The 27,139-nt window shown below is 42.1% G+C and overlaps 1 protein-coding gene across 7 annotated transcripts in view; it reads left to right on the top strand.

Annotated features, from left to right (window-relative positions):
- RBFOX1 (RNA binding fox-1 homolog 1) overlaps window positions 1-27,139 on the top strand; it is a 1,110,521-nt gene that overhangs the window by 924,174 nt on the left and 159,208 nt on the right. For all 7 annotated transcript variants that reach the window (XM_082260840.1, XM_082260839.1, XM_082260837.1 and 4 more), the window contains exon 9: window positions 11,069-11,108. In XM_082260840.1, coding sequence (XP_082116966.1) covers window positions 11,069-11,108 — 40 coding nt within the window. The remainder of the gene's footprint in view (window positions 1-11,068; window positions 11,109-27,139) is intronic.

Here is a 27,139-nt window from a genome sequence, read left to right as displayed (position 1 = left end):
AAGAATTGTATTAAAATCACCCAAATCAAGTGTTTCATGATTTCTAAAGAGAAGGAAATAGGGTGTAGGTTGTTAAGATTGGTTGGGTCCAGTGAGGGCTTTTTAAGTATGGGGCTGACTAGTGCATGGTTTAGAGAGCTGGGGAAGATGCCAGAAGAGAGGGAGAGATTGAAGATGTGGGTTAGAGAGCATAGAATAGGGCCAGAAGGTGAACGTAGCATTTGCGAGGGAACAGGAGCCAGAGGGCAGGTGGTTAAGTGGACGTTAGCAAGTAGTTTAGCAACCTCATCTATAGTGGTGGGGTTGAATGAGGGAAGTAGTGATCGCACCTGTGGGCATGAAGCGTAAAGCATGGAAGGTATCTGAACAGCAATGATTTCCTTATGAATTGTATCAATCTTCTGTTTGAAGTGGTTGGCAATCTCCTTGGCAGTGAGTGAGTCAGTGGGAGGAGGTAGTGGAGGACGGAATAGAGAATTAAAGGTAGTGAAGAGTTGCCGGGGGCGGGATGACAAGCTGTTAATAAGAGCTTGGCAGTGTGGAGACTGGAATTGTATTTTTGGAGGGCAGATTTATATTGGTTGAAATCATTCTGAGACCTAGTCTTACTCCATAGGTGCTCAAGAGCACTGTGATGCTGTGTGATGACGTGAGCATCAATTTGTACACTTCAAATAAAGTGACATTTTTTAAAAACAGGAAGTGGTGTGATGTGATAAAACATGCATTACACCGCTCTCTGACACATGTCACTGTAGCCCAAAACAAACTTCTGCCTGCACACTAAACCACTCTGAGCGTGAATGGGCCCTAAGCATTGGCTCACACTACTGTGTGCAGGGCAGCCCATGCATTCTAATGGTCTGCCCCACCTGCTGCTGCACCATATGTTTTGGTGCGTGTGAAAACACACACAGTTTACAAAATGTGGGGGTGCCATTAAGTAATGGCACACTCGTGCATTTGCTAAAGAGAAGCACATTTCACTGTGTGTGAGGCACACATGTGATTTTGCATGCACTCCTGACATGCAGAGATGTGAGCTAACAATAGCATACAGCAGCACAATTCCTCCTTTCAAGCAGATGCCACAATAATGCAAAATAAATGTTAATGTCTCTGGCAGGTACACACAGGCATCTACATGGAACACAGCAATCTTAACTAACACTGGCAGCCCAGCACTAAGGACCTGTGATTACCCTTCTGCCTCCTGTGTCACTGTCCCCCTGCAGTTATCTGTTTTGCAGCCCATGAACCACCTGTTTTCCCGAACATTTTTGTTGCCGCTTTACCATAGACACAGCTCTGGGATTTTTCAGGGCTTGCTGGGCGAGGACTCTCTCACTATGGTGCTGATTCTTCTGTTCCCATCCAGCCCACCCCTTTACCCGTACTTGCCTTGGCTTTGTTGTACATTGCGTCTCTGATCTGAGAGGTAGCGGGCAGTTAGGAGTCGTGGTGCGGTTCCGGTCTACCTGTCAGAAATTTGTAATCGTTGAGTAGACCTCGATCAACTGCTTGCCGACTCCCGACGTAAAGCATGTCAGCAATGGCACAAAATCAAAATCTACTGTGTATAGATGTATAATTCAATTTCTGTCTGTAGGAAAACAAGATAATATTGTTAAAAAAAGGAATGCTTACTCCTCTGGAATAGAAAGTGTGCATAGAATAATACTGTTGTGTCAAATATAAATTTTTAACATAATTTAGTAATGTCTCTGATGAAATGCTTTTCCTGCAGACAAATGATGGATGCATGGCTCCCCAGTAATGTGTTTAACACATTATTTCTTTTAGTACGCATTCAGTCCTCATGCATTGAAGGAGCTCACTACTCCTGGCTGCACCATAGTAATCAACAGATGGCTTGTAAGAAACTGTAGGAGAGATGATGGGGAACTTACCACGAGTTGACAAGAGCTGTCTCATGAGTCAAAAACCAGTGGAATTTTCTCAGAGGTAGTCTAATCCAAAGTATGCAACAGATGGCACACTGAACTCAGTGTCTCTGTAAGAGGTCTTAAAACACACAGTAAGTTAGAAAAAAGAAAAAGTGGGATAGTGAGTACAGATTAGCTGGGGAAGAACACTGGAGAGAAAGTCCTGGAATAATATGGAACTCATTACGGTCCAACTCCAACCATGTGAATATTGACGTAGGGGTTTTAAAAAAAATGAGTTTCAGCCCTCATCAAATATCCTAAGGGATGATTGGATATAACATAGCCTAGGAAGGTTATGGTGATGCAACCTCTTTTTTACATTATTGTATTAGACTCATTGTTGTTGCATTTCTGCTGAAAAGTCTGAAAAAGCTGATTTTTCCACTCCATTTTTATGATTAATCTTTTAATTCCTGGACCTTTCATAGGATTATTTATCTGTCTTTGTAATGTAAAAGTTTTAGCAATAAAGTGTCCACAGCTGGTGGAAGGTAGGATGGCAAATTTTGTGTTTTTTCAATTGGAAAATAGAGGAGTGAAATTATTCTTGCTAAATGTATCAAAAAGTTACTTTCCCCAGGAGGAGGTGCTCTCATTACATTCAGGGAGGCCCATTATACTGACATTGTTGCATCTCAGGCTTCTTTCTATGTCTTTAACTCTAAAAACATGATTATCAGTTGTGTTCCGTGTAGCATCCAGGTGCTGTTTAAAGGGGTCCTTATCATTTTCCACTAAGCTAATGCTGCCTTCTAGCCCTGTGGTGCAATCTCTGATTTTTGAAGGTCATGACACAAAAAGGATATGTCTACTTTAATGCTCTTTAACTGATCTGATAGTGAGAAAATAATCTTTACAAGTATTAATGGAAAACAGGGACCTCTTTGAATGTGGGTTCTGGGGCCATAACCTTTATGTTCAGAATCTGCATCTCCATAGCCGATGAAGCAGGATTATGAGGTGTAGAGACCAGCCACCACTCTCAATCAGCAGCCCAACCATTGAGGACTTTGTGAAGGATGTATAGCTAAGCCTGCTTCTTTAGGATTGAATACAGATAAATATATTGACACTTCACTTATTTGCTGCCCCTATACCAACTTCTGTTACCTTCACTGTTCTGTTTTCATTACTAACTCATGCCACCCTTCCTGTCTTGTCACTGCCACTATTAACAGCTTCTGTCACTTCTTCTAGCTTGCCACTAATACCACACCATTACCAGTTTCCACCATTTTGCCTGCTGCTGCCACCATTACCAGCTCCTTTACACCTCTTCTACCCCCTCACTTGGACTGTCATCATTACTAGCTTCTTTCACCTCTGTGGGCTTGCCATCATTACCAGCTCCTGCCACGTTGGCTGGATGGTCAGTTCCTGTGACCTCTGGTAGACTGCTACCATTACCCATTTCTGCCATCTGTCCTTGTCTGCTGTCACCATCATTACCAGCTCCTGCTACATTTACTGGTTTGCCACCATAACCAGTTCCTGTGACCTCTGCTGGACTGCCACCATTACCCACTTTTGCCACCTGTCCTTGTCAGGCATTGCCAGCATTATCAAGAGAGCAGCCTAAAAACATCAAGTGAGGATAAATGTAACCGATCAAAATTACGAGGCTTGTATACCAATGCCAGAAGCCTGGCCAACAAGGTGGGAGAGCTGGAGCTGCTGATGTTTGAGGAGGACTTAGATTTTGTGGGGATAACTTCGACTTGGTTTGACAGCTCTCATGATTGGATGGCGTCCATTCAGGGATATTCCCTTTATCGCAGAGATAGAGAAGGTAAAAAAGGGGGAGGGGTATGTCTGTATATTAAGAACAGTATACAGGTAAATATGAGGGATGATATTAATAATGGAGCTATGGACGAGGCAGAATCCCTATGGGTAGAGCTTCAAAGGGAAGGCACGGTGGGGAAGGTAATATTGGGCGTATGCTATAGGCCCCCCAACCTGAGGGAGGAGGGGGAGGCGGACCTCATTTTACAGATAGGATTGGCAGCAAGGACGGGAAACATCATTATAATGGGGGACTTTAATTATCCAGATATAGACTGGGCAGAAGGTACCGCACACTCAGCCAAGGCTAGGCAGTTCCTAAAGGTTTTGCAGGACAATTTCATGGGTCAGATGGTGAATGCACCGACGAGGAAAGATGCGGTACTTGACCTACTGATTACCAACAATACAGACCTGATCACGGATATAGAAATACGGGACAACTTAGGAAACAGTGACCATAGGTCAATAAGTTTCAGTATTAATTACAGTTATAGGAAGCAGAGGGGTAATATAAGGACGCTGAATTTCAAAAGAGCCAATTTCCCAAAACTGCGCTCGCTGATAGAAAATATCAATTGGGATAGAACCCTGGGAATAAAGAACACAGAGGAAAAATGGGAGTGCTTCAAGAGCATACTTAACAAGGGGATTGACCAGTGCATTCCAAAGGGAAATAAATTTAAAAGAGCAAAATTAAACCCTGGGTGGCTAAACACCAACATAAAAATGCATATTAGTGCTAAAGAAAAGGCCTTCAAAAAATACAAGACTGAGGGGTCATTGGCAGCATTTAATCAATACAAAGAGTGTAATAAGAAATGTAAAGGCGAAATCAGGGCGGCTAAAATAGAACACGAGAGACATATAGCGGAGGAGAGCAAAAAGAACCCCAAGAAGTTCTTTAAGTATATAAACAGTAAGAAAGCGAGGCCAGTACACATTGGCCCCATAAAAGATGACAAAGGTAATATGGCCACTGAGGACAAAGAAAAGGCGGAAGTGTTAAATCATTTCTTCTCTTCAGTCTTCATAAAAGAATCGGGGGGCTACACGAACCTAGCTTGTAAGGCCGAACTAAACAACACACCTCAGGAAGTGCCGCCATGGCTAACAGAAGATAGACTTAAAACTAAACTAGAGAAACTTAACATAAATAAATCACCGGGACCGGATGGCTTGCACCCGAGGGTTCTTAAAGAGCTCAGCCAGGTGATTGCCAGACCCTTATTCTTGATCGTTAAGGATAGTTTACAGACGGGTATGGTGCCAGCTGATTGGAAAAAAGCCAACGTGGTACCAATATTTAAAAAGGGGCCAAGGTGTATCCCGGGGAACTATAGGCCGGTCAGCCTAACATCTGTAGTCTGCAAGATTTTGGAGGGGATATTAAGGGACCATATACAAGACTTTAGTAATGAAAACTGTATTATTAGTAGCAATCAGCATGGATTTATGAAAAATCGTTCTTGCCAAACCAATCTATTAACCTTCTACGATGAAGTGAGCTGCCACCTAGATAAAGGAAAGCCTGTGGATGTGGTGTATCTGGACTTTGCAAAGGCCTTTGACACCGTTCCCCACAAACGCTTACTGTACAAACTAAGGAAGGTAGGTATGGACCATAAGGTGAGTACCTGGATAGAGAACTGGCTCCAGGGGAGAGTCCAGAGGGTGATGATTAATGGGGAGTACTCGGATTGGGCGGGTGTGGAAAGTGGGGTCCCCCAGGGTTCGGTCCTGGGACCAATCCTGTTTAATTTATTCATAAATGATCTAGAGGAGGGGATATCTAGTACAATCTCGGTATTTGCAGATGATACTAAACTAGGCATGCCAATATCTTCTATGCAGGATGTGGAAACCTTGCAAGCAGACCTAAACAAAATAACGGGGTGGGCAACTACATGGCAGATGAGGTTTAATGTTGAAAAATGTAAAGTAATGCACTTGGGGGCCAAAAACCAGAAAGCAAGCTACTCACTAGGGGGGGAACCTCTGGGTGAGTCTAAGATGGAAAAAGACTTGGGGGTACTGGTAGACAACAGGCTTGGCAGTGGCATGCAATGCCAAGCCACTGCAAGTAAAGCCAACAGAATACTGGGATGTATAAAAAAGGGGATTCACTCCAGAAATAAAGAGATTATTCTTCCACTCTACAAGACTCTGGTCCGGCCACATCTGGAGTATGCTGTCCAGTTCTGGGCACCGGTCCTCAGGAAGGATGTGCTGGAATTGGAAAGAGTCCAGAGAAGGGCAACAAAAATAATTAGGGGAATGGAGGACATCAGCTATGAGGAAAGGCTACAAGCACTGAACCTATTCTCTCTAGAGAAGAGAAGATTGAGGGGGGATAAAACTAGAGGAAAGGCGGTTTAACCTTAAAATGCGTAAGGGGTTCTTCACTGTAAGAGCGGTAAGGATGTGGAATTCTCTTCCACAAGCAGTCGTATCAGCAGGGAGCATTGATAGTTTCAAAAAACTTTTAGATGGTCACCTTAGAGACCACAACATACAGGGGTATACAATGTACGGTTAAAAGCAAACACACACACACACACATCATAGGTTGAACTGGATGGACTGTTGTCTTTTTTCAACCTCACTAACTATGTAACTATGTAGCTCCTTCCACCTCTCCTGGCCAGCAGCTGTCATATTTATCAGCCCATGCCACCTCTGCTAGCCTGCCATCATAACTAGCTTCTGAGGTCTCTACTGAATTTTTTCCATTACCACCTTCTGCCACCTCTCGTGGCCTGCCACCATTACCAACTCTTTCAACCTCTGCTGGCCTGCAACTATTACCTCCTCTGGGCTCTTCAACCCCATTACAGTGCACTTTACCTTTAAAGGTGCCACATATAATGTTTTAAACAGCCTGAGCTAAAGCTGCAAAATTTAAAACATTTAATGCAGAGTAAAGACATCCTCTATGTCTCCTAGTTTATGGCAATTCCCAGTGCTTCAGCACTTAAATATATTAGTTGCTGTTACTGTATCCCTCTGAAGGATAAAAACTGCTTTATTTTGATTGTGTCCATTTAGCACCTCTCAGCATCGTCCTCTCGCTCCTCACTGGCTGGTTCAACTCCAGGGGCTGTTGTGGCTTGGGCTCCCTCTCTCCCTTCTAAACCACTTCAGCCTCCTCTCATTTTTGTCTTTTGTCTCCACACTCCTCCCACCCATGCTCTCCCTTCTCCCTCAGCCTTTTTTCTCCCGGGCTCCAGGCTGTTCCTCCTCTTATTTTTGCAGGACATGTTGGGGCTGTAGTTTTCTTTTAATTAATTAAAATAGAGCAATAGTCTTCAGGGACCACATATCCCATGGTGCACTTGTCTTGGCTTCCCTTTAGTCCCTGGCTGCAGCCAACCAGGAGTCCTCTTGTCAGCTGCTTCCTCCACTGCAGTACACAACTGAAAAATAAAAGGCCTGTATTAAGTTGTTATTGACAACCAGTCAGCTCTGGGAAACTTCTGCCAAGACCTGATACTGAACACCTGGGATACTCTCCATGTCTCCCCATTGGCTGACCAGCCTTGTTGTTTATTTTCCCCTGCCCAGCCTGCCTGCTGAGCCAGCCGAGAGCCGTGGTTTGGCCGCGGCAGTGGACGCACGCTCCAGCCAGGCTTCCATGACTGGCACTTGCGCTGGCCAATTGCATCCTTGCACTGGACCTGGGCATCTCAGGGAAGCCAATAGGCAAGATGAATAGAGGGTAAGGTGGGCAGGTCTGCAGGAGGCTGCTGCTGGTAAAGCCTGAGCTGAGTCGGTAGACTGAGAACCAGCATATTTTTAACAAGCACTTTTCTGTTAAGGACAAGAGAAAAGATGGTGGCCCTGCTCGCTTGCCCACAGAGAGGGCTCTGCGTACCAGCTGTGGCACGCATGCCATGAGTTCGCCATCACTGATCTAGAGTGTATTCTCAAACTGACAGATGGATCTAGACTGTATGCTCATAGAAAAGGATCTTAATTCACAGTTTTTATGTAATGATAAAACCTGCCTCATCTCTCCCTCCTTGCAGCCTAATCAAGCTGCTTATATACAGCATATGTACAATATGTGTCACTATTGTTTCTATAATAATACACAGTACCTGTCTCTATTTTTTAATACATGATAAAACCAGCATAATTTATCTCTTATACATTGTGGCTTAATTAAGCTACAGTGACTGTACAATATTTGTGCCTATTTTCTCTCTCTAAAAAAGCGTCCCCTTATCCTTCTCTTGCACTGCAGCCTTTTCAAGCTGCTAACATGCTTTCCAGCCACGTGTGACTATAGTCTCCAAAACAATGAAGCTTTTATTTCTAGATTAAATCTGCCACTGTAATGCAGAGTTGTGGTTTTGAAGTGTTTTTGTACATTCTGCTTTGACATTTTGTTGAACATTTAAAACTAAAGAGTGTGGTACTGTGAAAAAGAAGCGCAAACAGTGCACTATGAAATAATTTTGCCACTATTTAGCAATTGGTATGAAGTTAGGGGTTTTATCTTTATATATAGTACACATTCCTATCTCACATCTGTTGTAGCTTTGTATTCCATCTGTCAGTTAAGGCTTAGATAAAAAAAAATCAGGTGTGACAGCCAAAATACCTAAATAAGCCTTTGTTTTAAATTTATAATTAATTAGATTTAGGTGCTGCTGGTTCTCTATTTAAGCCATGCAATTATGTAAAAAGTTTCTTGTTCATGCAAAATATGTCATGCCAGACTAATGTGTCACTGATGCTGTCTGTGAGAGTAGGGTTGTTCTGTAACACCACCTATAAATTAAAGGCATCTCCCAAGATTGTACTTGAAAGGATTTGTGTTTTATGTGTCACCACTGAAGTCTCATTCAAAGAAGGACCCTTTCCCTGCTGTAAAATATTTTAACATTTTCTTTATTGCATTTATATGCCCCCCATGCCGGGGATCAACTTCCTATGCACATTTTTGACAATTCCTTGCCTTGAAAATGGCCATAATTAATTCATTTTCAAGAATATCTCTCCCATTTAATGGGATTTGGATCTATGTGTGCAATTTTTGGACTTTACATTTTGGGTTACATGAATGCCCTCTGAATCAAAATCAGATGCATTTGCCTAGCCCACAGTAAATATATTATGTAGTTGTTCAAAATCTCCCATTTTCCTTTCTTTTTGTCCTATTTTATTTTGTTTTCTTATTATTATTTGTAAAGTGTATTATAACACTTTAAGAAGTTTGATGATACAACATGTCTGTTTTTTTAGTTATTGAAGACCTACTTTGCTTTTTTTGTATACTTTATGTGCTAATGACTATGGCTGTCTTCTAAACGAGTATATAATATTCATTGTGTTGGAATGTGCATGTCAAATGCTTTGATCGGTGTTCAGATTTGTACCCTGCCTCTTTTTATTAAACACCTTTTTTAATAAATAAAAAATAAAACAAGCCAAAATCATTCGATTTTGTCCTATATTAAAGGTATTTTTTAACCATCTTGAATCATCTTTCAGGATAACTGTTTAATTTCCACTAATTATATAAACATGTGCTTCAGACTAATATTTAAAGGTGATTAATAATGCATTCTGAGAAGCACATTATACTTCATAAAGTATGAATTTACATAATAACCAGCAGCATTTCCTTCTGTATAAAAGGGCACTTGAAGTAGGGTAATAAGTTCATAGAACATACTCTAAAGATATTACATTGTCAAAAAATAATTATTTTATTGGTTCAAATGCACAATATTGATACATAAATGTTTTCAAATAGGTTGAGCTGTAACAAAAGAATATATTACATTTTTGGCCTAGACTGCCAACAGGACAATGCTTGTCAGATTTGTGGAAGATTTTTCATGTGACACTTTACAGGCACCAATACTGTACAGTATAGCATTTCTAGGCAATAATAACATTTTTAAAGATAAAGAAAATGTTATTGATTTTTATGTTTGTTTGATTAAAGCTGAACTACAGGGAACTTGAAAATGCTTCCTCTTCCTTGCAGTGTGGCTGCTCATTTAGGTCTAGGGGTCATAAAAAGTAGATTTACTTGCCAAATCCTGTACACCTCTGGGCTGTTAGACTGGTCTCTGCAGTATCTTCACACCCATGCTCCAGCAGTCTAAGGTCATTATTGGACATGAGGACACTGAGGGACAGTCCACCACTGGATAACGGGGGAGCACATTCTGCTAGGGAAGTGGAGGATTGGGTAAGTAAGAGTACTTTTACTCTCCCCTAGATTAAACAAGAAGTTAATCCTTGCAGTATGGGCACAGTGCACTGCAAGGGAACGTTTTTAGATTTCACAGAGTTGGGCTTTAATGTAGTTGAAAATTACTACCAGGTGACTCAAGTTAGGTCTTTGTAGTGATTATAGTGTTTTTTGTTGATCTTTTTTATTACCCTTTCAATGATGATTCTTAAATTCGACACATTATTACAGTATGATTTTGAAATCTCCTTTAGATCTACTAATACTGTGTAGCCCAAGGATCTACTGTATATGAGTAGATATCATTTTAATGTATGGTTTAGGTGACTGGTGTTTTGCACAACATAGTTTTTAGTAGTTGTAATGGAGGTTTTCCAGAGATTGATGAGCATTTTGCAGAGAGTCTGGCCACCTTTACTTTTCCAAAACTACTATACAATGTAATGACCTGCCTGACTGGGTAACAGTTGAAAATAAACTCTAGGTAGTCCCTTTTACTGCATAACTGTTGATAAATAAGGATTCACAATCAGATTGTAGCAGGTGGATAGGGTAGCTGTTGATAAAAGTGGCTTCTACTCTCAATTGCCTATTTCTTAGGTTGTTAAGTATGTCTATTTCAAAAAGAGCCAACTGCATTGCTGCTATCTGCCAATTACATTTCAACTGTCAATTTTATAATGTGGGAATGTAAAAAATAAATCTCTAATTGCTTACTGCTAGGGGGCAACATAGACATCTATTTTAGAAGTTTAAATAAAAAAAGTCAATTTAAAATGTTGCAGTAAAATCACCATGTCCTCAATATTTGCTTAGAGTGACAGGTGATGAGAATATTCGGTGATTTAATAGATATTTTATGGTAAAACCAAAGAATTAACAAGCTTTTTTTTTTAAAGAAACTACAGCAGTGACAGAATTGTGTTATGTTAATAGTTAATAAACATTAACATCTAGCCATCTGGAATTATTTTATCTATGTAGCAGCTACAGAGTATTGCATATATATATGCAAAAACCTATTACATGCTTGTCTATCTCTTATGATTCATTATAACTGTCTTACATGTCTGTTTATTGCCTTGTACTAATCTGTATCTTCTCTGTGTATGCATATTTGCAGTGTTGTTTATCAGGATGGATTTTATGGTGCAGACATTTATGTAAGTATTTCTATGTTTTCACTCTTCCTATAGAACAGGCTCTATTTGTTTATGTGTTGTGCTATATTTGTCAGCATTGATATGATTATTTACATCTTTCTAATATCGGGCTAGTGTAGAAAAAATAGGAAGAGGTGTGGGGTGGTTTAGCAAATAACCCTACATTTGTTAGATATAAAATGAAGTAAAGAAAAGATAGGGCCTCTCTGAGGTTAATATAGCTAACTTGACCCCCATTTTGAAAAATTGTGCTCACTAGCTGTCTATTTCATGGGTATCAAAAGGAACAGTAAGTTAAGGGAAATCTCCTTAATGGCTACACAGACAACATTTAGCAGTTGATAAAATTCCAAAGGAAGTGGAAAAGAAACATTTATGTATTTATCATTAAAGCTCTAAGGACAAGAAGACTACATATTTTCATGTTTATTTAAGGTACTTGAAGGTGTGCACCAGTAATGGAAGCACTGAAATGAAATTGGGATATTATAGCTGTACATTTGTAGCTTATATCATGTGCTTCAATATAGGACAATAGGATAACATTCCTCTATCCATACATTTTACGTAGCTGCTTCAGAATGACTAGTTTACATATTTATTTATTTATTTGTTTTGTTTTCTTGGTAACACTTCATGATTCATGATCATTGATAATTGCTAATGTTCAGTCTGCAAGTGGATTTGCTCTTTTTAGGCTATTTGCTATTTGTTCAGGCATCTTGAATGTATCACTGTTTGCTCTTTTCCCAAATATTCCACTTTATATATGGGCACTGTTGTCCCGCACCTGGAAGAAATTACATTTTCTAAAACCACTGTACAGTAGTCAGACGTTTTAGCAAAATAAGACAGAATTCTACCATTGCATCATGGTGCACTTTCACATTAATGCACTGGGCCAATGAACCAGTAATCCATCAACTAGTAATGTGCTCCTCCTTAACCACTTCTGGACCTGAAGGTTTTACCCCCTTAATGACCAGGCGATTTTTTGCAATTTGCCACTGCATTAATTTAACTAGTAATTGTACAGTCATGCAATGCTGTACCCAAAAAAAATTTAGAGCTTTCTTTTGGTGGTATTTGATAACCTCTGCGGTTTTTATTTTTTGAGATATAAACAAAAAAATATTAATTTTGAGAAAAAATTACATTTTCTACTTTTTCTTATAAAAAATATCCAAGAAACTCAACTTTAGTCATACATTTAGGCCAAAATGTATTTAGCTACATGTCTTTGATAAAGAAAAATCTCAATAAGCGTATATTTATTGGTTTATAGCGTCTACAAACTATGGTGTATATACGGGAATTTACGCAGCTTTTACTTTTTGACAACCTATCTCATTTCTAGAAGTGTTGAAATGACAGGACAACCCACCACCCCCTCCAAAATTACCCCTTTTCAGAAAGTAGACACCTTAAGCTATTTATGAAGAGGCATGTTGAGTCCATGGATTATTTTATATTTTGCCACAAGTTTTGGGAAGATTACAAATGTTTTGTTGTCATTTAAATGATATATTGCTCACACATGCCGTGGGTATATGTGAAATGACACCTCGATATACATTTTGCTGTTTCCCCTGAGTATGGGGATACCCCATGTGTGAGACTTTTTGGCAGTCTAGCCACGTACAGGACCCTGAAAAACAATCACTACCTTCAGGCATTCTAAGGGCGGAAGTTGTCGATTTCACTCCTCACTACCTATCACAGTTTTGGAGGCCATGTAAAATAAACAAATATATCATTTTTATTGTTATCACAGGGAATCTAAATATCCCCTATGATAGCAATAAGTAGTGACAGGTATTCTTTTTAAAAATAAATTGGGTTCTATTAGATTCTAGATCTCTCCTCTACCCTTAAAGCATCTGACCACACCAAGATTGGTGTGAGAAGATGCTTTCCGAATTTCCCAATGGCGCTCTTTATATCTGGTGAAACCAAAGTCATAAAATGCTCTTAGCTTCCGGTATCTTATGCCATAGAGATGATTGGAGCCATTCTGGTCTCCAATCATCTCTATGGTCAGCTGACGGAACCACAGGCTACAGTCTCGGGTTACCAGGGGGGACATGAGAGCACGAGAAAACCATGGAAGGCGGCGGGAGGGGGGGAGTCCACCCCCCACTGCTTGTAAAAGCAGTCTAGCAGCTAATTATCAACTAGGATTGCTTTTACATGAAAGCCGACCACTGGCTATAAAAAATGATACCAGGAGGATGCCTAAATCTACAGACATAATCCTGGTATGACCACTCAAAGTCCAACGACATACCAGTACTTTGCTGGTCCTTGTTGGGCATATATTGTAAGGTTCTTTTTTTTTCATGCAGCCTGTGGGCTAAACAAAAAAAGAGAACCTAACAGATTCCTTCATTCACATTAATCGATGTGGATAAAGAAATCTCTGCCAGAAAGTGTGTGGTATGCCCACCATTAGACCTTCCAGCATCCACCTACTTCTAATGATGGACATACATGCAATGTTCTTTTTCTTCATTCAGCCCGTGGGCTGAATGAAAAAAAAAGAACATGGAAGATTCCTCCATTCACATAAATCGATGTGGATGAAGAAATCTCTGCCAAGAAAAGTGTTAAAAATGATATGGCAAAGCATAGGGGAGATCCGCCCTCTATGTCCACCCCATCCCCTATGCTTTGTCATATATGCTCTTTTTTTTAACTGCAGTGGTGAAATCACCTCCTACAGCGCTGCAATCATTGATTTACGTATATGCTGAGAGCAAACGCTGTTGCTGTCAGAATAAACAAATCTGTGCTGCAGCTGATGGGCGTACCTGCAAAGCAAACAATGGTTAACAATAAAACACAGTAACAATAAAACATTACAATATAATAGTATGCAGTGCAGTAAAACAGTAGAATGGTGGTATCTGCAAAGAAAACGATGGTTAACAATGAAAAACAGTAACAATAAAATATTGCAGTATATTATAAAGTACAGTAAAAGAGTAAGAACAGAACATTAACTCAATAAAACAACAACTATATTTGGCTTTTTATTTTTTAATTTTTTTTAGTTTTTAATTTTTTTGTAACTTTTTTTTACAACATACGAGGCTAGGGTCTCTCAAAATGCGATAGCCATCTAACCCTCTTTCGAGACCCTGTGTGAAAGTGTGCCCTATAATGTGCCATGCTGTACCCTATACTAATACTCTTCTAATGTGTGGTAGCGAGGGAAACAGTCCCTGATGCAGAGACCAGGTTGGCTGGGACAAGAGGAACAAAAATAGAGGGTGTCATGCCTATAGCTGCATTTTCTACAGACACAACATCTTCTTTGGGGTGCTCTTTGGGTAGGAATACCAGAGAGGACATACGGAAAATGCCTCTCATGCCTCTACATCTGGATTGTGAATTTGGGCCACAGCACTTTCTGGATACAGAAGGGCTGTGATGACATCTTCCTGGAATTTTAGGAAGGATCCACTTCTTCCTGATGCTTTGTATAGCACATAAGCGTTCAGCAGAGCCATTTGGAATGAGAATACAGACACTTTTGTGTACCAGCATTTGGCCTTTACGAGCAATTAAGTACGGCACTATCACCTGGTCATTGAAGTCCACCCCTCCCATGTTAAGGTTGTATTCTTGGACACAGAGAGACTTCTCAACAACACCAGTCACCATTGCAATTTGGGCGGTCGTATCGGCGTGAAGGAAGGACAGAACGAAAACATTCCGTGTGTCCCTCCACTTCACTGCAAGCAATTTATTACACTTCCAGAAGGCTCTCCCCCCCCCCCCCCCGTCTAAGTCGGGAATCTACAAGCCGTTGGGCAAAGCACCCAAGATTAGGTCCCATGGTGCCACATGCGCCAATTCCAGAGTCAAAAAGGTGACTAAAAAATGGCACGCTTGTGTAATAATTGTTCATGTATAAATGGTACCCCCTTCCGAATAAGGGTGACACCAAGTCCCAAACAATCTTGCCATGTAGTTTGGGCAGTTGGGGGGCTCCACATTGCTATCTTTTTCCACATAAATCCGGAAACTACATATATAGCCTGTTGCTCTGTCACAGAGCTTATACATCTTGACCCCATATTTGGTACACTTGCTGGGGAAAAAACAGTTTGAAAGCAAGGCAGCCAAAAAATGTAATCAGGAACTCATCAACACAGACAGCTTGTTGGAATGTATACAAGGCTGCAAACCTTTGGTTGAAGTGATTTATGAGGGGCTGAATTTTGAGGAGCTGGTCATATCCAGGGTCACCCCGAGGACAACAGAGTTCATTGTTACTGAAGTGCATGAACTGCAAGATTTGCTCATATCTAGTCCTGGCCATGGCAGCAGAGAACACGAGCATATGATGAATTGGGTCAGTGCACCAATATGACCGTAACTCACTCTTTTTTAGTAATGCCCATGTGGATGGAATAGGCCCAGAAAGGTTTTAAATTCGGAAACAGTGATACGTTTCCATGCAAATTATCTGGCAAGGGTCAAATTTGGATTTACGGCAATTAATTGATTTGTATATAAATTGCTTTGGTCCACAATAGATCTGTACAGATCTTTTCGTGAAAAACAGCTCATAAAAACTGAGGGTAGTAAAATCGGCTGTTTCCAACTGAATTCCGGGTTGGCCAGTGAATGGGCAAAGTACAGGCACTGCAGAAGTGGTGGGCTCCCAATCAGGATTTGCAAGCGCATCAGAAAGGACACTCTACTGGCCTGTCTTAAAATTATTGATGGCTGCGGGATACTGCACCAGCTTGAACTGCATTTATGGGACCCACCACGTCACCAAGTGTTACTGCAGTGTTGGTTTGACTATGACCAGGATGTATTAGGCCGCTGGTGCTTGCCAGTTCAACAAAAGGTTGAGTGGCACTAGTGCCGACACTCTACTGCATACGAGAACCCTGCAATTGTTGCACCTTAGCAACAGAAGAATAGGGTCGGGTACACCTGACCTTAGCAGGGACCACTACTCCATCATCAGAGCTATCTATCAAGGTGCCGCTGCTCTACAGGTTCCTATACTGAGCCTGATTCTGACAGTGAGGACTCCCCATTGCTCTCATCTGTCATGCTCAGCATCGTGTAGGCCTCTTCACTAGTGTTCCTCTGTTTGGACATTTTGCATTTATAGGTACCTAGTGTGACTCACAGGTAAAAAAGCACCTGGTTGTCAAGGACTGTTTGAACTGCTACCAAAAAATGTAACTGCTAGTGCTAGCAGAGATTAGGCCTGACTCTACTAATGCTGCTGTTTAGTGTGCTGTGTTTTGGAAGTGACAGTAATCTGCTGATACTGCACCTCTTGGGGGGGGCAGGCGGAGGAGCTAAACGCAGATGCTGGCAGGTGTTGGGGCTGACCCTGCTAACGCTGTGTTTTGGGAACATTATACTAAACTATTGGGGGCGCTAGTATAGTTCTGATCTGATCTAAGATATTGATCCGTTCAGACACTATACTAGTAATGAAGGTGTTTAGTGTGTGTGTGTGTCACTGGCAATCAAAGGGTTAAAATGTATTACTAAAGATGTGGCGGGAAATCTGACACTGTCCTGGATTGATTCTAAGGAACGTTAACGCTAACTGATGTCATCTGTGACACTAATACAACGATCAGAAAAAAGATCTGTACACTCTAATAGGGACAATGTGACAATGAAGGGGTTAACTGGGGGTGATTAGGGGGTAAATCTTTATTAGGGGATTTATGGAGGGTACTGTAAACCTATCTGGGACTGCCGCTAACTACCACTAACTGTCTCTGAAACTAACTGAAGTCACAAGTGACACTAATACAGCTATCAGTAAATTATCTGTAACTGTATATAGTGACACTGTGACAGGGAGTGAAAGGGTTAACTGGGGGGTGATCAGGGGGTTAAATATGTGCCTATGTGTACTGTTGTCAGTGAAGTGCTTGTGTACTCACAGTTGATGCTCTCTTCTCTGACGCTGGGACCGAAAAGGGCTCCTGGAGAGAAGATTGCATCATTTCCTGTGCCTGTGTTTGCATTACACAGGAACAGGACATTCTGCAATTGGTCAGAACCGATCACCAGGTCCAGGCCAAAAATCCTTTTGCCTGGACCTGATGCCTGATCGGTTCTGAAACGAATCAGCACAACGCAAGGACAGCGCGTGTGTGCGCCCCCTATCTCTGCGTGCGACCGATGTACAGTTACGTCGGTTCACGTAGCCAAGCTACCTTGCTGCAGTAAAACTGTGGCAGGGGGTTCGCAACTGGTTAAAAAACCATTGCAAAAAAGTGAATTTGGTACTTACCCTATGCAAAGCTGTGCTTAGGACATACAAATAGATTCTCTTTCATCAGGATTTTTGGCTCCTTTAAAGTGTATTTCCACTTTTACAGACAATTTTTACTGATATATGTTGTAATTTAATATGTTTATTACATTGCTTAACCTCTTGCCGACCACCCACCACAGATATACTGCGGCAAGGTAGCTCGCGGGTGCCTGGCGTCAATCGCGGCCCCCGGCCCCGCAGATCAGCTTTCCCTCTCGCGAATCGCCATGCAACGTATGAGTACGGCAGTTCGTGAGAGGGGAAGCTGATCTGCGGGGCCAAGGGCTACGATTGATGCCGGGCACCCGTGATCACTCCCCAGGAAGACAGAACGGCGGTCTGCCGTTATAAACACGTCAGTCCGTTGTTCTGTCAGCAATCAATACAGGGCTCCTGTGTTCCTCCTGTGTTGATTCCATAAGCCCATCCCCCACACAGTTAGAAAATATCCCCTAGGCATACATTTAACCCTTTGATTGCCCCTGGTGTTAACCCCTTCCTTGTCAGTGACATTAATTCAGTACCAGTGCATATTTTTAGCACTGATTACTGTAGTAATGTCACTGGTCCCCCTAAAAATGTCATAAAATGTCAGTTAGGTGTCTGATCTATCTGCCACAATGTCGCAGCCCCGCTAAAAAATCACTGATTGCCGCCATTACTAGTAAAAATGAAATAAATCAAAATGACATAAATCTTTCTCCTAGTTTGTAGACGCAATAACTTTCGCTCGAAGCAATCAATATACACTTATTAGAATTTTTTTACCAAAAATATGGGGCAGAATACATATTGGCCTAAAATTATGAAAAAAATATATTCTTAAAAACACCAAAAGAAAGCTCTATTTGTGGGAAAAAAGGACTTTTTTTGTTGCTTTTTTTGTGCTTCGCACAACCACACAATTTTCTGTTAAAATAACGCAGTGCAGAATCACAATATATGGCCAGGTCATTAAGGAGTAAAACCTTCCGGTCCTTAAGTGGTTAAATATATATCTACATTTGCTCTTCCTTAAAAAAATTTGCAAAAATGTATTTTGTCCACTTTTGCAGACAAATTTTACTTTAATTTATATATTACTTCTTTAGATTCAAAAAGAAATGCAAATACCAGTGTAAAAGGTGAACCACAACAAAAAAAAAAACTAAATCAGCTTCAACTTAGTGATTTTTTGCTGTTGTTGTTGTTGTTGTTCACCTTTCTTTGGGAAACTTGTGTCTTTTAACCAAATGATGTATGACAAGGGTGGGGGGAGCAAGCCGTAAGCAGATGCAATAGATCAAGTGCAAAAACACAGTTTATTAAAAAGTAGACACAGTTTGTTTGCCTGAGTCATCTCACAGGAGTAATGCCAGAAAACCAAGGTTTGGAAACAGATGACCCTGTTTATCAGCCAGGGGTTCTCAGGATCTGAGTCACCCATCTGGACTAACATCAGGGCGCCACACTAACATCAGCTTACTGTGAGTTCAGGCTGCACTCTCATCTGTTTCTGAAGCCTGATTTTCTGGAATTACCACTGTTAGATGTTTCATGCAAATGAATTTAGTTCACTTTTAAAATAAACTGTGTTTTTTGCTCTTGATCTATTTTTATTAGCATGGGTTACCACACCCCTGGCCTACCATTTTCCCTTTTGGCTGCCTCAGTTCTTCTTGTCTCTCAGTCATCTTATTTCTCCATTTCTTTTGTCTCCCTTTTCACATTTGCTATAATCTTTCCTCTTTCTTAGTCATCCCATGCCCCAGGGGGTCTGCCAAGTAATATAGTTTTCTATTTATTATTTCTCTTAACTGGTTCTCCCTGAACATCCAGGGATTGAATTCCCCACAAAAAAAAAAAAATAGTTAAGGTCTATTGCTATATTGGGAAACTGTGTATAAATGTGGGTTACTTGTAGGAAATCCATATTTACTCAACCTCAATACCTCAATATTTTGATGCTCAAACCCCTCTCGTTTTCCGGGGAAATGGTCCTACAAAACAACGGGGAGTTCTCAATGCATTCCAACAAAATTCCCCCTCTAAATTGCTGATTCCAATGGTCTGTACCTCCTCCTTCAGGGTTTACTACAGGATACTGAAATTAATGTTCTTAACTATTATCCCTAAACAAGAACCCTCTTCCCTTTTTTGCTCACTATTAGCATTCAATTACGTAGGTGCCCTGTTACTAACTGGAAATTCCAATTCCTTTTTAATAGTAAATTAGATACATATCCTGTTGATGCTTCTAATCCCTCTAGTGACTTCAAGAAATTTATTCCTCAGCTGCTAATGATTTAGAGGATCTCTGGAGAGAACTCCACCTTTTCACTAGGGATTGTACTCATTATTCACATCCACATAACTCACATACCTGTACTGATCATACCTTTATGCATAGCCATTTTTTTCTCTAGTCACCTCAGCCTCCATTTTTATGGTTACAAGGTTCACCTATGACCCTAAGCTGGTCACTTGTCAGTCTCTTCTATGTAGACTGAACTATTCACCCTGGGTCATGAATAACTCCTTGCTATCTACAGCCCTTATACTTATTGATCCTCAATCAAAAACAACTGAATATTTTGAACATTATCAAGGTACGGTCTCTTCTGCTAGTATGCTAGAAAAGGCCTACAAGCTCAGTATGAAGGGGCCACATAATGCACATTGCCTCCAGGAGGAAAATGGAATGAATACACTTACAAAAAAAAAAAATGGAAGCCAAACTAACTGCAGCATGTTCTCAATTTAATTCCGCTCCTACCTCATATAATCGTAAGGTCCTGATCTAGCTTTCACAGAGCTGAGTCTTTGTCTCATTGATCTGACAAAACAATAATTACAGCGGTCCCATCAACAACAATACTCTAAAGCTAACAAGCCTGACATGATTAACCTCAACAGATTGAAGATCTTCACTTGTAGACATACCCAAATTACACTATGTACTAGACATCATTTCCATACTAGCATTCCAGTTGTGGTATAAAAGGAGTTTAAACATCACCTTGCATCCCAATATGTTGACCCCACAAATAGGTAACATTCCCCTATTATGGAATTCTTACAGAAACTATTACTTCCTAAACTCTCTGCTGCCCATGGAGAGCCAATAGAAATTGACGTAACTGTTTCCAAAGTTTTACAAGTAAGTAAACATCTCAAACCCAGTAAAAGACCCAGACCTGATGGATATGTAGCTTTGTTTTTATAAGCAGCTGGCAGACCTTATAGCCCACACTTAGAAACCTTATATAACTGTATTAGGCAAGGATACTCCTTTTCTTCCCTAATTAAAAACAAAAACTCTTCTCCCTGCAAATTAATGTCATAATGTGCTTGTATGAATTACATACTAGCACATTATGAAAGACTTACCTGAAAACGAAGTTATTTTATATTATTGTTATCTTGCCTGTCGGTGTATGATGTGATATGTTCTCCTGTTTTAAAATTGCAGATTAGTGTACAGATAATCATACTATTTGTCATATACAGATATGTTATTATTCATATTTTTTTATATTTTATATATCCTTCTGCTGTAAGATTAGCGCCCATGTGCCATTGTGTATGATTTGTATTGCATTCTACTACAGTCCCCATTTTATGGTAATTTATTTATTACCAAGTCCTCTTGGTCCTTTACTTCTTATTCTGTTAGTCTGTAGTTTGCTGTCAGTTTTGGTGTAAATCTATGCTTGCAAAAGAGGGGCTGCCTTTTGTAGTCCCACAGCCATCTCCTCTATTTAAATAGATTGATATAGGCATTTCCCTTCAGGCCAATAGTCAATCCTGTGCATTGTTCCCAGCTGTCTCCTCACTTCCGGTGATATACTTTCCGGGCATTCCACGCTGGTTTTGTTGGACTTCCTCGTGGCCACAGGTCGGACTACAGAAGGATTGACAAATCATGACTAGAGTTGAGCGAACATCTGGATGTCCGGGTTCGGTGGGTTCGGCCAAACTTGAAAAAAAAGTCCGGGTTCGTGAACCGGTTTTAACCCGAACTTTGCCCCAATCCCGAACCCCATTGAAGTCAATGGAGACCCGAACTTTTGAGCACTAAAAACAAACATGGAAAGGGCTAGAGGGCTGCAAATGGCAGCAAACTCATCTTAAGAGCATGGCAAGTGCTCTGCAAACAAATCTGGATAGGGAAATAACTTAAAATAACATAAAAAACTGAAAATTAAAAATAATAATCTTGAATGATGTAGGAGGAGGACGAGGCCCATATGGAGTAGGAGGTTGAGGTGGCGGAGGATATGGTGGTGGATATGACGGTGTAGGTGGAAGCGGCGGTGGCAGTGGAGGAGGAGGAGGAGGACGAGGTAGCCAACACTGGTTTTGGTTTTTAATAAAAAAACATTTTTAAATTCGTGTACACCCCAAAGAGTAAGAAAGATAAAATCCAACAATGGCTGGGTAAGGCTGGTATACATGTATATTCTGCACAAGGTACGGACAAGTCCTGTGGGATCCATGCCTGGTTCATTTTAATGAACGTGAGCTTGTCCACATTGGCTCTGGACAGGCGGCTGCACTTGTCTGTGATAACAGATACACATTCAGGCCAGCACCTCCAAGGCGTAAAGGGAAAGCTCAGGCCATGTGCCCAACTTGGAGACCCAGAAGTTGAAGGGGGTAGACCCGTCATTCAGTACGTCTAGGCGTGTGCACACATACTGCTCCACCATGTTATTGAAATGCTGCCTCCTGCTAAGACGTTCTATATCAGCTGCTGGTGCTGCTGCTTGTTGTGGCGTGCTAACAAAGCTTTTCCACATTTTGGCCATGCTATCCCTGCCTTCTGAGGTGCTGGCGATGCCCTGACAGCGTTGACGACCTCTTCCTCCTCCTCCCCTGCCTTGGCCTTGTGCTTCCACTGTGCCCCTGCTGTCAGGTGGGAATGCCACCACCAGCGCGCGCTTGTACTCGCGCATCTTCTGATCACGCTCCAGTGAGGGAATTAAGAACGGTACATTGTCCTTGTAATGGGGATCCAGCAGGGTGGCCACCCAGTAATCAGCACAAGTTACTATGTGGGAAATTCGGTGGTCGTTGCGGAGACACATAGTTACATAGTTAGTGAGGTTGAAAAAAGACATCAGTCCATCCAGTTCAACCTATGATGTGTGTGTGTGTTTGCTTTTAACCGTACATCGTATACCCCTGTACTTGCGAATGACTGCCCTGAAAGCCTTGGAAATGTTACCTCTTCATCCTCCTCCTCCTCATCCTGTGCCACATCCTCTTCCATCATCGCCCAAAGTGATTCTTCAAGAAGGCATAGAAGTGGGATAGTTAGGCTGAGAACGGCGTCATCGGCAACAGCCAAAACAGCGCAACAAGGCACACAGGTCTTGCATGGTGGCCCAGTAATTGGTGGTGAAGTGGTGCTGTTCCGCAGATCGACTCACGCATGCGTGCGTGCTGCAGCTGAAGCTCCACTATGGCCTGCTGCTGCTCGCACCGTCTGGCCAGCATGTGCAAGGTGGAGTTCCACCTTGTGGGCAAATCACATATGAGGCGGTGAGCGGGAAGGCCGAAGTTACGCTGCATCGCTGACAGGCGAGCAGCAGCAGGATGAGAATCCCGAAAGTGCGCACAGACGGCCTGCACTTTCTGCCGCAGCTCTGACATATCGGGGTAATTTCTAAGGAACCTCTGCACCACCAAATTCAGCACATGCGCCATTTCGCCCATTATCGCACACCACCAGGCCGGGCTTGAGGCTCACTGGCAGCAACCACTTATCGGTCTGCAGTTCAATGCCCATCCACAACTCCTGCGCGGTGGGTGTTTTTTTCACCCAAACAGGCAAGTTTTAAAACTGCCTGCTGTTGTTTACCCCTGGCTGTGCTGAAGTTGGTGGTGAAGGTGTTACGCTGAACGGATGAGGAGGTGGTAGAGGATGAGGAAGCGGAGTAGGAGGAGTTAGGAACAGGAGGCAAACTGAAGCACCCTGCAATCCTCGGTGGTGGAAGGACATGCGCCAAACTGCTATCCGCCTCAGGCCCAGCCGCCACTGCATTTACCCAGTGTGCTGTTAGGGAGATATAACGTCCCTGACCGTGCTTACTGGTCCATGTATCCACATAGTTAGGTGGACCTTGTCACAGATGGCATTGCGCAGTGCACACCTGATTTTGTCACCCACTTGGTTGTGCAGGGAACGGATGGCCTGCCTGGAAAAGTAGTGGCGGCTGGGCACGACGTATTGTGGGACAGCCACCGCCATAAGGCCTTTAAAACTCTGTGTCTCCACCAGATGGGATGACATTTCAAAGGCCAGGGATTGCGGGTGGGTAGGGGGGTACTTCCTCTTCCGCTCCAGTGTTTGGGAGATAGAAAGCTGAACGCTTCCACAGGACATTGTGGAGATGGTTGTTGGATCCTCTGTTTGCGGGGTTTGCGGGGTGGCAGGTGCCACTGTCACTACAGAGGTGGATGAAGAGGCCGAGACTGCAGCAGAAGAGGAAGCAGGAGGAGCCAGAGACCTTTCTTGGTTTTTGAGGTTTCTACTCCACTGCAGCTCGTGCTTTGCACTTAGATGCCTGGTCATGCAGGTTGTGCTCAGGTTGAAAAGGTTTATGCCTCACTTCAGGCTCTGATTGACAGCATGCAAACCACTCGTGTCCTGTCATCATCACATTGTCTGAAGAACTGCCATGCTAGGGAACTCCTTTGAGCTGGCTTTGGTGTGCTCGGTCCCTTGCTGCATTGGGCAGTAGCAGGCGTAGTGTCTAGGGCACGGCCGCTCCGCTTTTGCACCCTGCTCCCTCTTCTGCTGTGCTTGTGGCTCTGTGCGACCACCGCCTCTTCCTCCAAACTACTCAGGTCACCTGCATGACATTCATTCCATGTGGGTTCGAGGACCTCATCGTCCTCCACATTGTCTTCCACCCCTGCCCTCTTTGTCGGTCTCCACAATTCGGAATTCTGCAGCAGTTGGCACCTGTGTTTCATCATCATCCGAGACGTGCTGCGATGGTCCTCTCATGTACTCATCTTGAGACATAAGTGGTTGGGCATCGGTGCACTCAATCTCTTCCACTTCTGGGGCAGGGCTAGGTGGATGGCCCTGGGAAACCATGCTAACAGAGTCATCAAAAAGAAGAAGAGACTGCTGCATGACTTGGGGCTCAGACTGCTTGGCTGATTTGCAGGGGGGTGAGGTGAAAGATTGATGGACATCGGCTGAAGGTGCCAACTCGGACCTTTCAGCAGAAGACTGAGTGGTAGACAATGTGAAGGAACTGGAGGCACTGTCAGAATCCCAATCTACTATCGCCTGTACTTGTTCTGGCCTCAACATTTGTAGAGGCGCATTAGGCCCTGCCAAATGCTGCTGCAGGTTCTGTCGGCTACTCACAGCTGAGAAAGGTGTTTCACTTGTGCGTGAAGCTGGCACAGATCGACCACGTCCTCTCCTTGCAACAGGAGCTCCACCAGCAGCACCACGACCCAGGCCATGTCCCTTGTTTGACCTTATGCTCATATTTATCTAATTTTGGATCTTCCCCTAAAAGGGTGTTTATTGGTAAGCGGAATACAACAACAGTATGCAAAGGGTGTATCTCATTGTAACATAGGCAGACTAAGCTACAATTACATTTTTTCCCCCTAAATGGGTTTTTATTGATAAGCGGAATACAACAACAGTATGCAAAGGGCTTATCTCACTGTAACATATGCAGACTAAGCTGCAATTTAATTTTTCACCCTAAATGGGTTTTTATTGCACAGCGGAATACAGCAACAGTATGCAAAGAGTGTATCTCACTGTAACATATGCAGACTAGGCTGCAACTAATTTTTTTTCCCCTAAATTGGTTTTTATTGATAAGCGGAATATAACAACCGTATCCAATGGGTGTATCTCACTGTAACATATGCAGACTAGGCTGCAATTTAATTTTTTTCCCCTAAATGGGTTTTTATTGATAAGCGGAATACAACAACAGTATGCAAAGGGTGTATCTCACCGGAACATATGCAGACTAGGCCGCAATTAATTTTTTTTCCCCTAAATGGGTTTTTATTGCAAAGTGGAATACAACAACAGTATCCAATGGGTGTATCTCACTGTAACGTATGAATGAAAAACTGAAAAATAATTGTCCCCTTAATTGGTGCTTGTTGAATAGCAGATTTGAACTGCAGTGTCTAAACGCTGTAAGTCACAGTAAAATATGAAGGAAAAAAGTTTTTTTTTTTTAAATCCAGATTAAGCAGACACATGTGCACTGAGCTTGCATTACATGGCCACTACACGTTGGATACTGTGTTGTTCTATTCCGCTATTGAATAAAAAAAACCCATTTGAATGAAAAACTGAAAAATATTTTTTTCCCCTAAAAACTGAAAAATAATTATTTTCCCCTTACATTGGTGCTTTTTGAAGAGCAGATTAGAAAAGCAGTGTCTAAACACTGTATGTCAAAGTAAAATATGAAGGAAAAAAGTTTTTTTCTTTTTTAAATGCAGATTAAGCAGACACATATGCACTGAGCTTGCATTACATGCCTGCTACACGCCGCCCACTTAACAGACTGATAAAAGTTTTTTTTTTCTCCCTCCTCCTCACTGGGCTCAGGTCAGGGCAAAAAGATTGTGCACTGCACCCGCACTCAATAAAATCAATGTAGATCGCTGTCTGATTAAAGAAGATTCTTCCTATTCTTTCCCTGAAAGCAATCTCCAGCCTGCCCCTACAATAATCTCCTATCTCTCCCTCAGCAGCAGCAGGAACCTGTCCCTAGTATACTTAGAGCAGAGTGACACGCGGCGCTATGTGACTCCAGCTTATATAGAGTCTGGGTCACATGCTGCACTGGCCAATCACAGCCATGCCATTAGTAGGCATGGCTGTGATGGCTTCTAAGGCCACACTAGTTAAACGCTTGCTGATTGGCTGCCTTGCAGCTGTTGAAACCGCACCATTAAAACCGCGCCAAAACATGAAATAACATTACCGAACAACGAACTGTATACCGAACATTCAGTGAAATGTTCGGGTCCGTGTCCGGGTACTGAATACCCAAAAGTCCGGTACGATCCCAAACAATACAGTCCGGGTTCGCTCAACCCTACAAGAGGGCACACTTCACATCTGGAGGAAAATACATTTCATCTCCAAACACAGAAAAGCTTCTTCACAGTAAGAGCTGTGGAAATGTGGAATAAACTCCCTCAAGAGCTGGTTCTGTCCAGCGCAGTAGATTGTTTAAAGATTGATTCAGGGAATATCCAATTGCCTCTTGGAGATCAGGAATTTTTCCCCCTGCTGGAGCAAATATGATCACGCTTCATTGTTTTTTTTGCCTTCCTCTGGATCATCTGTGGGTATAAGATTGTATGTATATAGGATTTGTATGTGTGTGTGTGTGTCTTTTTCCTCTATTGGTTGAACTAGATTGACTTGTGTCTTTTTTCAGCAAGACTAACTATGTAACTAAGTAAGCCAGGAACAGTGTTCCTGATCGCCACCACACCAGTCCCAGTGTCACCAGACCAGTGCAGACAACAACAACGTTCCTGATCCCAACCACAATGGTGCAGTGTTGCTCCTTGACAACAATTCTGCCTGCTGCCTGGGACGATCCTTTTCCTGTTTTCTGTTCATGTCTCTGCCTGCAACTAAATTGGCCTATTTACACATTCCACTGACTATGTCCCAGGTAGACACCAGTCCTAAGTTTCAACTGTGGACAACTTCACTACT

This window comes from Pelophylax lessonae (assembly GCF_965119305.1).
Source record: "Pelophylax lessonae genome assembly, chromosome: 6".
Lineage (NCBI taxonomy): Eukaryota > Metazoa > Chordata > Amphibia > Anura > Ranidae > Pelophylax > Pelophylax lessonae.
This window is presented reverse-complemented; position numbering and strand designations above follow the sequence as displayed.